Below are 14,825 nucleotides of genomic sequence, written 5' to 3'. Positions count from 1 at the left end.
ACAAAATAATAAAATTACACGAACTAAAACTTACAACATTTGCACATTCATTTACAAAACTTATACGACCAATAAAAAACATACTTTTAGATGAGATTGGAAACAATTGCCAATACATGTTAACTAAATAACACAAGTACAAAATAGTTGTAAAATATCATTAAATATCATTACAAGGAATTACAAATGTGTATATTCATCATAATGTGAATTTCTTGTGAAAAATTACTAAAAACCAACAAAATATATTTTACGTGAATATTTATGAAACTTCATAAAAAAAAAATTAAAAAAAAAAACTACATGCAATTTATCTATTTAAAAATAATTTACTAATCAAGTTAAAATATTGGGCACAAGTTTTCGCGCACAGCGCGTGGGAAAAACTAGTATAGATACATATATACGAAAAAAAAACAAACATACAAACATATTATCATACTTTAGCGATAATGGGAAGGTGACAAATTATTTGTAAGAGCTTAAAAGGGGCTGTAAAATATCAATTGTTATATCGTGCACCCAGCATTGTGCACTCTAAAAATATCATGTTTTAATTCGTAAGTACATAATTGTATAATATAATACATATAAACTCATAAGATAATACACATAAACTCTTAACATAATACGCATAAACTCTTAACATAATATATATAATTGTGCGTCCTGGTGCACAATATATTTTGCCGTAAAATATATGCATTCATATGAAGGGTTTATAATAGTATTTTTGAAATATTGAAAAGTAGATATTCATAATGAGTTAGGAATAACTAATACCAAATGAGACATAAAAAATTACTATTCGTATTGCAAAAGGAGTGTCTCATTATGTATAATTTTATTCATTGCCATAAACATCGAACCAAACAATATAATAGATAGGAAAATTGTAATTTATATCTCTTCATAATATGTCAACTATCAATGTCATATTTAAATTATTAGTGGTGTAAATGTTATCTTTCGATTTTTAAAACGGTACATATATATTGCCTCCCGTAATGTAAATGTTGCCCCTAAATTTTCAAAACAGTATATATATTACCCCTCTCGTATGATATGAGAGGGTCAATATATGTACTGTTTTAAAAATTAAGGGACAACATTTACACCACTAATAATTTAAGAGTGACATTTATAATTAATATATTATGAAGATACATAAATTACAACTTTTGAGATATATTCAGTAGAATGACATTCAAATCCTCATTTATTCCATGAACCAAACATCACACGTTAGTTACATGTGGGATAAGGCTATTTTATCCGCTAAGAAAAATAGATGGAATGGATTATGGACTCAACCGCTGGCATTCACTTTAGGTCGGTCGAACAATAAAGTGGTGTTTAATACGTTTTGATACGGCCAATTTTGCGAAAAAAAATAAATAAAATAAATTAAAAGTTTGCTACGCCTAGGATGACAATTCTACCCGTATTTAATGGATTTTTCGCATCTTCGCTCTTACGGATTTTGAAATACTCACACAATTTGAATAATAAGTATGAATATAAGGAGAATTTTGTATACTCGCGTGGGTATGGCGGTGGGTGCGGGGAGGTATCCTCGCCCGGCACCCACACTCGCACTTATATATTGTTATTAGTATTTATTTATTATATAAGTTTATGTATACTTTATAATTAAAAATGCATAATAAATTAAACTTCTTATTTTTTGTTAATGAAAATTGAATAAGGACAACACAAATAACATAATGAGTAAACACTTAATACAACTTATACTACCAACACAATTTTAGTTCCAATTAAAGATTAACTTCATTGATTTTTATTAAATGTTAGAGTTATGTTCAAACTTATAAAAAATTCATGTGAGTATAAAGTTTTTATTAAATTTAAGTGTAATATTAATAATTAGAGTTGTCGGTTGAGTATTACCCGCACTCACAAAATCTCCGCAGAAACAGGTATGGGGTAAGAATTTCATTACCCGCGCAGGTGTGATTGCAGGTGCAAGAAGTGAGTTGGGAATGCGGATGCGGGGGCAGGGTAAATCCCCGCACCCACTCCGCCCCATTGCCATCCCTAGCTACGTCCAATAATGTCTGGGTTATAGATAATAGATATATGTACTTCAGGGTCCGTTTGGAAAACAGGAAAATGACTTTTGGAAAATGTTTTCTGGAAAATGAGTCACTTTCTAAAAAAAATATTTTTCTTTCCCGTGTTTGGTTGTATTTTGGAAAACTTGGTGTGTTTAGTTTATTTTTTTAAAAAATGAGTAAAATTGTATGTTTAAACATTTTGGCAGAAAATGACTTCTCTCAAATTTTGAGGGAAGTAATTTTCATCCAAAATGGCTTATTTTTCTCAGTCAACAAAAAATGTTTTCCATTGACTGAATTTTTCTATTGCATCCAAACATTGAAAACTCAAAAAAAAAATTCTCATAAGTCATTTTTCGAGTTTCCAAACGGACCCTTAAGGTCATTTTGGGAATCATACATATATAAGCACTCCATTATTCCATATATATGAAGGAGAGGTATAGAGGGATGAAGTAGGGTTAATATCGTCTTTGCAGAACTGATCTGGATACTGGAGCCTTCCGAATCGAAGAAAAAGCTCACATTGGTTTCAATCGTCTAGACACCGATCATTGGGGAAAAACCTTAATCTCAATCAACAGTCAATGCAGTTTCAATCCGTGCTTCATAATATAGATTTCTCGCGCGATTGATCCATGGTAATCTCTCTCACTTACTCTCCCTGCTAGTTTATCTATGTATCTACGTGTTCTTTGCTTAATCAATTTTGATCGCGTGGAGATTTGGATTCAATCGTAGTATTTAGATCGTTTTCACGATGTCTGAATGACGTTTGTTTCGTGTTTTACTATGAATATCCGTAATTTTATCATGTTGAGAAATTGCATCACTCTATAATAGCTTACACTGTTTGTAGTGAGGGTTTCTCGAGTGCATCTGTATGCAATCTTAAATTAGTGCTGCCATCACTGCAAAATGGATTGTTAAAGTTTTCATTGTAAATTAAGAGTGTTTTCTCTTGTTTGGTTGGTGTTGAACGCAAGTAATTAGTTGAGCTATAAGAAAAGTCTCATTGTTTACTTAAATTTCAAGCCCATAACTAATACTGAGTAATAAGTAATAACCATTGCTCTTTCATACACTTTTTGGTGTTAATTTGTATTGAAGAGAGATAATGTGACTGTAAGTTCTCTTATTTTCTTTTCTGTTCATCTTTCACTGAATCTGTGAATGAAATACTTTCAATATTGTTCTTGGTTGTGTGATTCTTATTTTGGAGTTCAATTGCAAGAAAAGATTTTAATCGATGACCAGATTGATATTGGAGTATGTTCTTTATGCTTGTTGCTTCATGCATGTTTTAACTTTGTAAATGGGATTCAATAATATTGGATTGAATTTTTCTTGAATATAGATAAACACTTTATTGGAATTGCTCATTTCATAATTGTTGTGGATTGACCTTTTCTTTCTGTTCATTCTTATAACAAATTCATTTTGTAAAAGTGAATTTAATGAAATTTCTGTTAACATAGTAACATAGATAGATATGTTGCTGTTTCATGAGTTTTTCTGATGGTTTGGAATATTTGCTTGGAAGTCAGGAACTATATTTTCTAACTACTTTGCAGTGATTTTATTTTTCTTTTCTCTAATATTGCATGAGTTTAAAATTTGAGGTTCATTTAGTATTGTTTCACTGTTTGTGTATACAGGTAGTCTAGAGAGTAAGAGAAAAACCCAAGATCATCTTTTAGTTCACCAAACTTTGAAGCTAAGGAATGGCGGAAAAAGCATGTATAATGCGCTTGCAAAAGGAATATAGAGCACTCTGTAAAGTAAGACACCTTCTTACTCTTTTGAGCCCACCAGTACTCTTGATGGCACATACATTTAATGGTTGGATATATTTCATGTTCCCCTGTTGCCTGAAAAATTTAACCTAGGTCAGATTTGTGAGGCATACAACTATTATTTCTAGATTTTCTTGCATGTAGAGGAGAAGTTAAGTTTGATGATCTGTGATTTTTGTAATGCTTCTTCTGGAGTGACTTGAAATTTGTCATCAAAGAACCAGTGTACCACCAGGTCCAAAAAAAGAAAAGTATGTGGCCAGTTAGTCAAACCCATAAGGATCCATGCATTTATATTAAAGTGACATAATTTTTGAATTATCTGTACACTTTGCATAGGGCAATGTGTCTATGTACAAGTGTACATGCACTCAAAAGGATTTGGATGCCCATTTTATGTCAACTATTATCAAAGTGTGTACTGCCACCATCTTCAGGACCCTCCAGTCATTAATCAATATGTTTAGAAACTTATAATACTCTAAAGGTGATTGCTTGTCCTATGAATTTTACAGGAACCTGTTCCAAACGTTGTGGCCCGGCCATCTCCAAGTGATATCCTTGAGTGGCGTAAGTATTGTGTTTGTGTTCATTGGGTATTGGGTTTAACCTTGGCTAGCCTGAAGGAGTCCTCTCTCTCTCTCTCTCTCTCTCTCTCTCTCCCTTGGAAAAGAAATTTTGCAAGGCTTTTTATCCATAAAGTGACACATCAAATATTTATTGTCGTTTCCCTTGTATTCGTTATCTTCTTACAGATTATGTATTGGAAGGGTGTGAAGGAACACCTTTTGCAGGTTTGTTTCTAGTATTGTGCTGCAAGTTAATCTTATTTCCATCCACATTCTTTACCTCCTACAAGTAAATTTTCCTCTTTATTTTGTGTTTATATTACTTCAGCTAATATTTGTTCACTCGGTGTTTTCCATCAAACTTGAATTACTTACAGGTGGATATTATTATGGAAAGATCAAGTTTCCTCCAGAATATCCATATAAACCTCCAGGAATCAAGTATTCGAAATCTCACTTTAATTCTTTTGAATTGTTGCATCAGTTATAGTCTTGTTAGTGCTAGATTTTGGGTCTTCTAAAACTTGCTGATTTATTACTTACACTACTTTTTTACATTTGAAGAATGACAACTCCAAATGGCCGATTTATGCCAGAAAGGAAAATATGCCTGTCTATGAGTGACTGTAAGTCTTCATTAAGTTACTAAGACTTGTCAATTAAATTGTTTTCAGGTACACTTCATCTGGACCCCTAATTTATGTTAAACCTAACATAGATCCCTTCTAGTTTCGGATCTTACACTTGAGGTCCCTATCATGCATGGAAGACCATTTCACCCTATGTGTGTGTTTGTGTAAAGAGAGATAGAAATCGGTGTAAAGGAAGTAATCCGTATTTGGTATTGATGAAAAACAGAATTGACCTCAAAATTAGAGAATACTTTGGCTCTAGCATCTTTTTCCTTCAAACATCATGTACTCTTAAACAGTCCAAATTTATTTTTCTTAACCTTCTACTCCTTTCAGTACTTTTTCATTTTATTTTACAATGAGTTTTTGCTTTAAAGAAGTTTGCATGTGATGAACATAGATGCTAAAGATTGCATGCCAGCATGTAGTTGCAGATTTATACATTTCAGGAGAAGCCTACTTAGGTAACTTGGCAATAAATATCCATTATCGAAGAGGCACCTTTAAATCTTTAATGATCACTATAATTGGAAATTTGGAACAGGGGACCTCAAGTGTAATATTTGAAATTAAACATTGTCCAGTCAAGAATGTTAGAAACATAAAGGAGGGATCCAGGTGAAATTAACTCTATATATTGGTTTTCAATATGACTCACATTGCATCAACATGTTACTTGTCAGTCCACCCAGAGAGTTGGAATCCAATGTGGTCTGTTTCAAGGTAATGATGGAACAAAAGTTATCTTCCTTTCATTGCAGTTTTTATTTTTCTGTTTGCCGTTCCTTCTCTATAGCTGATTTCTCTTTATTGCACATGCAGCATTCTCACAGGGCTGCTTTCATTCATGGTATGTTTACCTTTTGCTTGATATATAGTTGAAATTATCTACAAAGATTACCTTTTGCATCCAGACTTCTCTTTAGCTGTGTTTTCCTTTAATATGTTCCCTGTAGATGGATAATAGTCCAACCACAGGCAGTGTAACAACAACAATTGCTGAGAAAGAAAAACTCGCAAAGGTTTCTCTTGCTTACAATTGTAAAAAGTAAGCCAAATTCCTTGCTACATATGCTGTGTTTGTATTAGATGATTACTTTGAGCTTTATAATCCCCTGCTAGAAGACCCTTTTTGAGAATGTTACGTATAGCTATTTTGGCAGTACTCTACATCGTTAACTACAAGTATTTAAGTTAGCCATTTGAAATCACAACTTTTTCCTTTTTATACAGCCCAACCTTTAGGAAGCTGTTTCCAGAATACGTGGAGAAGTATGAACAGCAGCAGCTTGCTTCACAGCCTGTTCCCAAGCAGGTTCCACCTGTGGTAACTCAAATGGAAAGTTCCAGCCCTTTACTAGAGGAACATAGTAATCCTACAAACGAAGATTTGAATAGAGTGGATCTTCCACAACACATGGTTAACCGAAGAAAACAATCTTTCCCGACTTGGCTGTTGCTGCTATTATTCTCAATTTTTGGCGTCGTAATGGCTCTGCCTTTGCTTCAGCTTTGATGCTCAGGATCACAACACAACAAAGTCTGGAAGGGCTGTGTGTTTCCTTCCCTTTTCTTCTGATTACTTGTGGGCACTTATATCCTAGGTCTTATATAACCAAGATGGTGTTTGTATAGGTATATGGTGCAATGGGAGATGAAAAGTGATCTCTCCTGCAATCATCTGATGTGATTATTCTTGCTTTCATGGTGGTTTTGGGTCCACAAGTGATGTGTCAGTATTCATAAGTAACTGTTTGGCCAATAGTACCTCTTCTATTTTAGGAAAACACACTACTATCAACTTTTACTCCCTCGCCAAATTTTGATGTTGTCATCTCTTGAAATCCACATGATGAAGATAACTAAGCATTAATTGGAGTAAAAGTAAAGGAGTTGAAATAGGGAGTATGTAGTAGAACTCTCTATTTTATGCTTCTTTGCCTAGTCTCCAATTGGCTTTGGTAAGCGAATGGGCCGCGTGATTCCTATCTCTATGAAGCCAAAGCAAATGGGCTGCGTGATCCCTATCTCTATGAAGCGAATGGGTCGTGTGATTCCTATCTCTATGAAGCGAATGAGCTGTGTGATTCCTATCTCTATCAATGAAACAGCAATCATTATTGTGTGGACCATTGTTCATACAACTTGTGTGGATCATATTTTGTCTATTGTAAAATAATGTATATTTAGTATAAAAATAATATACATTCAGTACAAAAATAATGTACATTATATTCAAGGAATGTACATTATATTGTATAATGTACATTCAATATAAAAATAATGTATATTTAGTATATTAAAAATGTACTTTTTGTTACGTGGATCACGGTCCACACAATAATTTGTCAATGAAACAGACTTCACAGCTATCAATAAAGTTAATAAAAAAGTTGACAGGAATAAGTAATTGAGCCAACATAAGAATAGCCGGCAAATTATGCCCTGGACCTGTGTCCACAATGAATTGTGGACACGGGCCCAAAACGACGTCGTTTTTCAAAAAAAAAAAAAAAAACGCGTCATTTAGTTTAAAAAAATAAATAAAATTTGTGCGCGTTTTGCCGTTAACGACGTTATTTTTTTTTTTATTTTTTTTTTTGGATTATGAATGTACAGTTATGCCGTTATGAATGTACAGTTATGCAATTATGAAATTATGAACACAGAGCTCTAACATTATGAACTTACAATTATGAACATATATAGTGATAAAATTATGACCATGGAGCTTTAAAATTGTGAATATAGAGCTTCGAAGATTATGAATGTACAGTTATGGAGTTATGAATGTACAGTTATAGAGTTATGAATCTACAGTTATGGAGTTATGAATCTACAGTTATGAGATTATGAATCTACAGTTATGGAATTATGAATGTACAGTTATTGATCGAATTATGAACAAAGAGCTCTAACATTATGAACTTACAATTATGAACATATAGTGATAAAATTATGAACATAGAGCTCTAAAATTGTGAACATAGAGCTTCGAAAATTATGAATGTACAATTATGGAGTTATGAATGTACACTTATGGAGTTATGAATGTACAGTTATGGAGTTATGAATGTACAATTATAGAGTTATGAACGTACAGTTATGGAGTTATGAACGTACAGTTATTAACATATAGTAATAAAATTATGAACATATACTTCTATAACGAAGCGGTCTGAAATTTAAAAAAAAAAAAAAAAAAAAAAAGAGATAACAGTGCCTAACGGCAGTGTTACCTGTGTCCAGCAAGCATGCTGGACACGGGTTCAACGGATAATGATTGAGAATAGCCTAAATTGTAACTTTAAAGCAGAAATTTAAACAATCAAATTTGAGACCAACATCGGAGAGACCTCACTTTTGATCCACTAGAGAGCTTCCCAAAGGCAATATTTGGATTTTGTATACTTTTCTTTCTTCCAAGAGGTTGAATTCTCAACTCCAAGAGCTCTCACACCCTAGTCCAACAAAGTATTAGGGGATGTAAATTATAGGGACGCAATGGCTTAGCAATAGAGTCAAATGCCGGTGCGCACAAGGGATCTGCCTACTTTGCGAGTAATTCCCACATTGCCCATTGCTCCATGTGGTGCTTTGGTAGTTGATAAATGTAAAATTAATGTTAGAAATAATTATTTCATAACATTAATTTACATATTAAAAGTTGTAATTCCATAAGGTACTCACGTTGATGATCTCATGCTGTTAAAATTTAAGTTTATAAGGGTAAAAGATGTATAATGGAAAAAGGTTATGGGTTTCACATTCCTAAAGGGATTTCTATTCCTAAAAGGAGTCACATTCCTAAAGAGATTTCTATTCTTAAAGGAGGTTCCCATTCCTCCTGAAGAGGGTTTCTCATCACATCTATAAATACCCAGGCAAACTCTAGGGACCGATGATTAAGGTATACGGATCAGAGAGGTGAAGCACTATATTCTTGATTCAATCAATTTAGAGATTACATCTCCAACGAAACAAGTAAATTCTATCTTCTCTATTTAATTAAAAATTCATGATCATGAACATTGTTTAGTTGATTGATTTGATTTATATGCGATCATTGTTAATTGTGATTCTGCATTAAATTATAGCGCATAAAAGATTATTTAACAATTACATGTTGAACATGCTTGATGATAAAAGATTATTTAACAATTACATGTTGAACATGCTTGCTGTAGACGGCTATGGCTTTTATAATTTGTTTATTTTTATTAGTCACTTATAAAAAGAATTAATCAAATAAAAATTGAATTACGTATACTAAATTTTTATGTTACCAATTTGTAAATTTATTAATATTACAAGAGAATAGACACTGAAAGAACCTTAAGAATTATCAATTGTTACTGCTCCCTGTCAAGTCATGCCTAGCCTATCTTCTTAAAAATCTCTTGAACCCAATGGGAGGGGCGCCGAGCTTTTATAAATAAAAGGGGTAATAATATCTTTTTAAAAATAAAATGGTAAATATTTATTAAAAAATTTGCTGTTTTTATATTTATAGTAACAGAGAGTCAGAGACACTATTTGTTTGAAATAGTCAGATTTTCTTTTTATTTACTCGTACAATTTGGATATTATAAAATTGAGCAACTCTTTTGTGAAATTGTTTTAAAGATACTTATTTGTGAAACGGATTAATATGAAAATGTAATACTAATCAAGAATAAAATGATTATTTATTTAATAAAAAAATGTAATATTTTTTTAAAAAATATAATATTTTAAAATTAAAATATACTCCATATATTTTTCTAAAACGTATTAACTTTTTTTAAGAGAAAATTGTAATTTATGCCCCTTCATAATATATCAATTATCAATGTCACCCCTGAATTATTAGTGGTGTAAATGTTGCCCCTCAATTTTCAAAACAGTACATATATTGCCCCTCCTGTACCGTACAAGAGGGGCAATATATGTACCATTTTGAAAATTATGGGACAACATTTACAATTAGGTGGGGCAATATATGTATTGTTTTGAAAATTGAGGGACAATATTTACACCATTAATAATTCAGGGGTGATATTGATAATTGACATATTATGGAGGGACATAAATTACAATATTCTTTTTTTTATAGATAACAAACACTTTATTTTTAATTAGTATTACATTTATTAATATAAGTATTATATTTTTTTAATATAAATATTAAAATTTTGTTTTGATGTAACTCATTTTATAGATAAAAATATCTGAACGGTCTTACATAAATTTTTATTTATAAATTTTGTTGGGTTTAAATAAAACTCAATTTACTTTAAAAAAAAAAAAAAAGTAAAGTCAATTTCAGCAAGCTCTTTATCTGGGGACTGAGGTCTGTAGGTCTTAGGTCTAACCCTTGAAAAAAACGAACACTTGACAAAAGGCCTGTCAGTGGTTCCTTAAAATGCGGCACTGAAAACTCCTTTCTCGAATATTTAACCTATTTATTAATTAATTAATTAATTAATTAATCTAAAATAAACTCTCAGATCATACTCATTATGTAGCATGTACTGATTGACTACTTTTTTCATATGAGTCTCAAAACAAATGTTTACATCAAAATTTTGTATGTGATAGTAAAAATTAAATGTAAAAAAATGAGAATATGTATAGTATTTTCCAAAATAAATAATCCATAAAAAATCAAAGACATTGTGCTCAAATGGCATGTAATGACTTTTCTCATGTGAAAAGTCATGAGATCGAGCATAAGTGATACATACTACAATGTAATAAAGTCTACTCAAAAAAAAAAAAAAATTCATGAAAACTCATCACAAGATGAGTTTCACTACGGGTACTATTAAAATTTACTTTCTGATTTGGCGGGTACTAATAAGGTATTTTTTTAAGTAGGTCCCAATACAAATATCTACATCAAAAATTTATGTGTGAAGTAAAGTACTCTCAAATTTTACTTCTTGATTTGGCGGGTACTAATAAGTATTTTTTTAAATGGGTCTCAATACAAATATTTATATCAAGATTTTGTATATGGAGTAAAGTATTCTCAAATTTTACTTTCTGATTTGACAGGTACTAATAAAGTATTTTTTTTAAGTGGATCCCAATACAAATATCTACATCAAAATTTTGTGGAGTAAAAATTATGAGTTGAAATGGTAATACACCTAATATTTTCCTTATTGATTTACCTTTTAGGTTTTGGTCAAATTCATCCTTGGTTGGCGTAGAAGAGAAGACAGCTATCCTCAAGTTCAGTGAACGGTAGGCAATTAGAATTTAGGCATACAAAAAAAATGCAAAACAAAGTGGGGTTTTTTCCCCATTACCATTTTGAGATTGGTTAGTTGGCATGAAAGAATACATGTTTGGCCATTTCAACCCAGATGGTCACACTATTGCCCTACTTCAAAACTTCACACAATTTCCATTCCATTCCCCCTTTGCAAAACTTTGGAAATAGACCCCACTTTTCACCACCCAAAACTTGCTACAATTTCAACTACACCATCATTATGAACAAATCATAACAGCTAGCCTTTCCCCCTTTTGCAGCCCAAAAAATGAATTTCACAATCTTTTCTTGATTTTCCCCATTTTTCCTTTTAGGGAAGTTAATTGCACAGTTTCTGCTACTTAAATTTCCCTGTTTGTTTTTGCAGAAGAAGTTCTTTCTGGTTTAGGCCTGTGAAGTTTCCTGCATTTTCTTGAGCTGAAAAGTATGAATAGGTCTCCCATATTCCCAAAATATGAGCCTCAAGATTTCTGTGGTGGCTATGAGTTTGATCCTCATACAGATTTTGCACAGGTATGTTATTGATCCAGGAAAAAATCCCAGTTTTTTTTTTTCTTTTTTCGATCATATATCGATATGTTTTAGACTTTTAGTTCAATTAGTTGATCTGCTATGCTACATTTGATGATAATAATTCAAGGCATATATATGTTCTTACCCAGTTCTTGTCAGAAGCAAGAAAGCATGCAGGCCAAGACATTCTTGGTGCAACACCACCGCCACATCTCGAAGAATCTGCAGAGAGGAAATCGAGAAACCCATCGTGGAAAAGATCGTTGTTTTCATGGTTAAAGAGGGATAAAAGGAACAAGAACAGCAAAGAAGCAGCGAAGAACTCACATACCAAGCCGAGGGGTGATTATGTTTCTGGTCTGGTGCGAGGGGGCGGGGATGATGCAAGGCGTTGGAAGCCCTTATCGGGCCCCATCACGAGCCACTTCAATGGGATCAATGAAGAGGAGGATGAGGTGCCATATATGTGTCTTCAAAAGATGAACAGCTCCAAGGATGTTCAATCCTATGGACCGGTGTACTTGGTTACATAGGAAACTAGGTACGAGAATTATGTTCTGCTGACTCAGAAAACTCAAATGTGATTCGGTTATATTAGAATATAACCAAAGATTTATCTGTTTCTTTCACCAATATTCATTCTCGGTTGCAGAATAAGAATCAAGAAATTAAACCAAGAGGCCTAACGAATTCAAAAATATAGACAAAACAAAACATTTGCTCTAGAATGAACCAAAACAAGAAAACTTGTATAGTTGTATTGCACATGTTGGAGATAAAACACATGATTAATGTAACAGTTTGAGGTTTGTACACCGGGGAGAGCTTAGGACTCTCGAGAAAGAATACCACTACAATTCATCTATATAGGATGCAGAGATCAAAGCACCGAGTTTTGACCTGCATCAAGAATCAAAGAACATAGAATCATCGAACATAAAAACTGGAGACTTCATTCGTCTACCAGAATGACAATATGTCATATGTCCCAAAACGCCAATCCTCTATATATTTCAGGGCAGTATATTGAATCCAATAAATTATGTTCACATTCCATAGCTTTCAACCAATATTAGCTTTCAACTTCTCCCGCCTTGTTCTACATCTATATTGACACTAGGACCACGAGGACGAGGATTATCAACCCTCTTTCCCCGGCTCAATAGCCTCCTCAGAGACCTCAATCCCGCGATCATAGGCGATTCTTGATCATCATCGTCCACAATCTGCCTAGGAATATCGATCACCAACATCCTAGTACTAACTGAAGCACCTCCTGCTCCTACTTTTGCTGCAGCTGAAGATGAACAAGGCAGCTCGGGATCGGGAGAAATAGGGTCCCGACGAGGCTCATCCAAACAAGGACCGAGGGTGCTAACCCGAGTCTCGTCCCCCCAATACAACACATTGGTGGGGAAATTAGGAGCCTCAGCAGAAGCTGCTGCTACTCCAGGGATAGGGTTCAATGCTGGCTGTGATGAATTAGGGTTTGAGATTGGGTTTCTGCATAAAGGGCAGGTGGAATGTGATTGAAACCACGTGTCAATACACTCCACATGAAACCCATGGTTGCATTTGGGTAAAAATCTAGTCTTTTCACCCTCACAGACTTCACAGAGACAAACCACACATTCTAGCCCTTCTTTAAAATCTTTGGAACTGAACTCAACTTCTGGTATGGTCTTCAGTACTGAGGGCTCCAGACCCTTGCGTAGGGCTATTCTTATAGCCACTTCTTGACTGTCGTCCCGCCGTGCTGCGGCGGCGCTAGTGAGGTCCGGGCGGCGGCGCCAGAACCATCTGGTGTAAAGATGGACGGAGAATATAGCGGCCACCACCAAGAACAAACCGATCCCTGCCCCCATCATGATTCTTCCTGTTAGCACAACCGATTCATTAAGCTGCCCACCAAGCTCTGAATTATCCCCCATTTCTCAGTCCAAATTGAATCACCAAAAGCTTAAAAGTTTTGAGCTTTTCAAATGTCAAACAAACCCAGAAAGAAATTTTCCCTTTTGGGAACACTACAAAACCGTATGAGCAAAACCCAAGAGCAAGATTGAAGATTCAGAGATGTTAGGAGATTCTAGAAAACCAGAAAGAATTTTCTTGAATTTATAGTACCAGAAGAAAGATAGGAGGGTGTTTGTGCTGGGTAATATGTATACTTTTTCAGAAATGTTGAGCTAAATAGGAGAAGAATTCAAACTAGAGACCAAGCAAATTTTCAACATATCACCCACCTTATAACTTCGCATTAATTCTTTAGGTAATTCGTCAAAGGAAGGCTTCTACATGTTGGTTTGACTGGACGGCTTAAGGCTCAGTTAGTTGACTTTGACTCTCTCCCTCTTCTGGAAAGACCCAATTGTGATAAGCTCTCAAGTCTGCACGTGTAAAAAAAAAAACTGATTCTTTCTTTCTTAGCATCTTCATCAGTTGAAAAACCTCGTGGACTTGATCATCACTCATCAGAAAAAGAACACAGAGATCAGGACAAAAGTTCAAGGTTTGTTTTATTTGATTAGTCAAAATTTCAGAATTTTTTTGTTTAAGTTTTCAGTTTGGCCAAATTATATTTTGAATCTCGTGAATATGTAAATTGAAATTGTTTAATGTTAAGATTCACACTTGACTGTATATTTCTGGACGCAATCAAAATTTCATATTTTATCATTAAAGTAAGAATTTAGATTTATAAAACCATGTTGGTTTTTTTTTGGTAGGATAAAAGTATAAAACCATGTTGGTAGCCTAATCTTCTATTTCTCCTATTTGGGTGGTCCGATTACTTTTGAATAATTTTCACCAAAATATTAGGTTATTTTCAGTTTGCCCAACTCTTTATAGCACTTTTATTTGTTAAAAAAATGTCAAATAAACATTTTAAATTGAATGAATTAGTGCACTTGAATTATAATATTTGAATGTCATAAACTGATAATGACTTAGTCTACATTTAAGAGGAGGCAATC

At 33.4% G+C, this 14,825-nt stretch overlaps 3 protein-coding genes across 3 annotated transcripts; 2 read left to right on the top strand and 1 right to left on the bottom strand.

Annotated features, from left to right (window-relative positions):
• Positions 1-2,536: 2,536 nt before the first annotated feature.
• On the top strand, positions 2,537-6,778 carry LOC109192426 (ubiquitin-conjugating enzyme E2 34-like). The gene is made up of 10 exons (XM_019343064.1): positions 2,537-2,719; positions 3,737-3,859; positions 4,390-4,444; positions 4,630-4,668; positions 4,821-4,884; positions 5,008-5,069; positions 5,759-5,798; positions 5,898-5,925; positions 6,032-6,123; positions 6,309-6,778. The coding sequence occupies exons 2-10, from the start codon at positions 3,803-3,805 to the stop codon at positions 6,589-6,591; spliced, it is 720 nt and encodes a 239-aa protein (XP_019198609.1). The 5' UTR covers positions 2,537-2,719; positions 3,737-3,802; the 3' UTR covers positions 6,592-6,778.
• A 4,713-nt stretch (positions 6,779-11,491) lies between these two features.
• Positions 11,492-12,473, top strand: LOC109192429. The gene is made up of 2 exons (XM_019343066.1): positions 11,492-11,850; positions 12,000-12,473. The coding sequence occupies exons 1-2, from the start codon at positions 11,764-11,766 to the stop codon at positions 12,381-12,383; spliced, it is 471 nt and encodes a 156-aa protein (XP_019198611.1). The 5' UTR covers positions 11,492-11,763; the 3' UTR covers positions 12,384-12,473.
• A 105-nt stretch (positions 12,474-12,578) lies between these two features.
• On the bottom strand, positions 12,579-14,343 carry LOC109192425 (RING-H2 finger protein ATL3-like). The gene has a single exon (XM_019343063.1). The coding sequence runs from the start codon at positions 13,779-13,781 to the stop codon at positions 12,930-12,932; it is 852 nt and encodes a 283-aa protein (XP_019198608.1). The 5' UTR covers positions 13,782-14,343; the 3' UTR covers positions 12,579-12,929.
• Positions 14,344-14,825: the final 482 nt, after the last annotated feature.

This window comes from Ipomoea nil, unplaced genomic scaffold (assembly GCF_001879475.1).
Source record: "Ipomoea nil cultivar Tokyo-kokei standard unplaced genomic scaffold, Asagao_1.1 scaffold1770, whole genome shotgun sequence".
Classification (NCBI taxonomy): domain Eukaryota; kingdom Viridiplantae; phylum Streptophyta; class Magnoliopsida; order Solanales; family Convolvulaceae; genus Ipomoea; species Ipomoea nil.
This window is presented reverse-complemented; position numbering and strand designations above follow the sequence as displayed.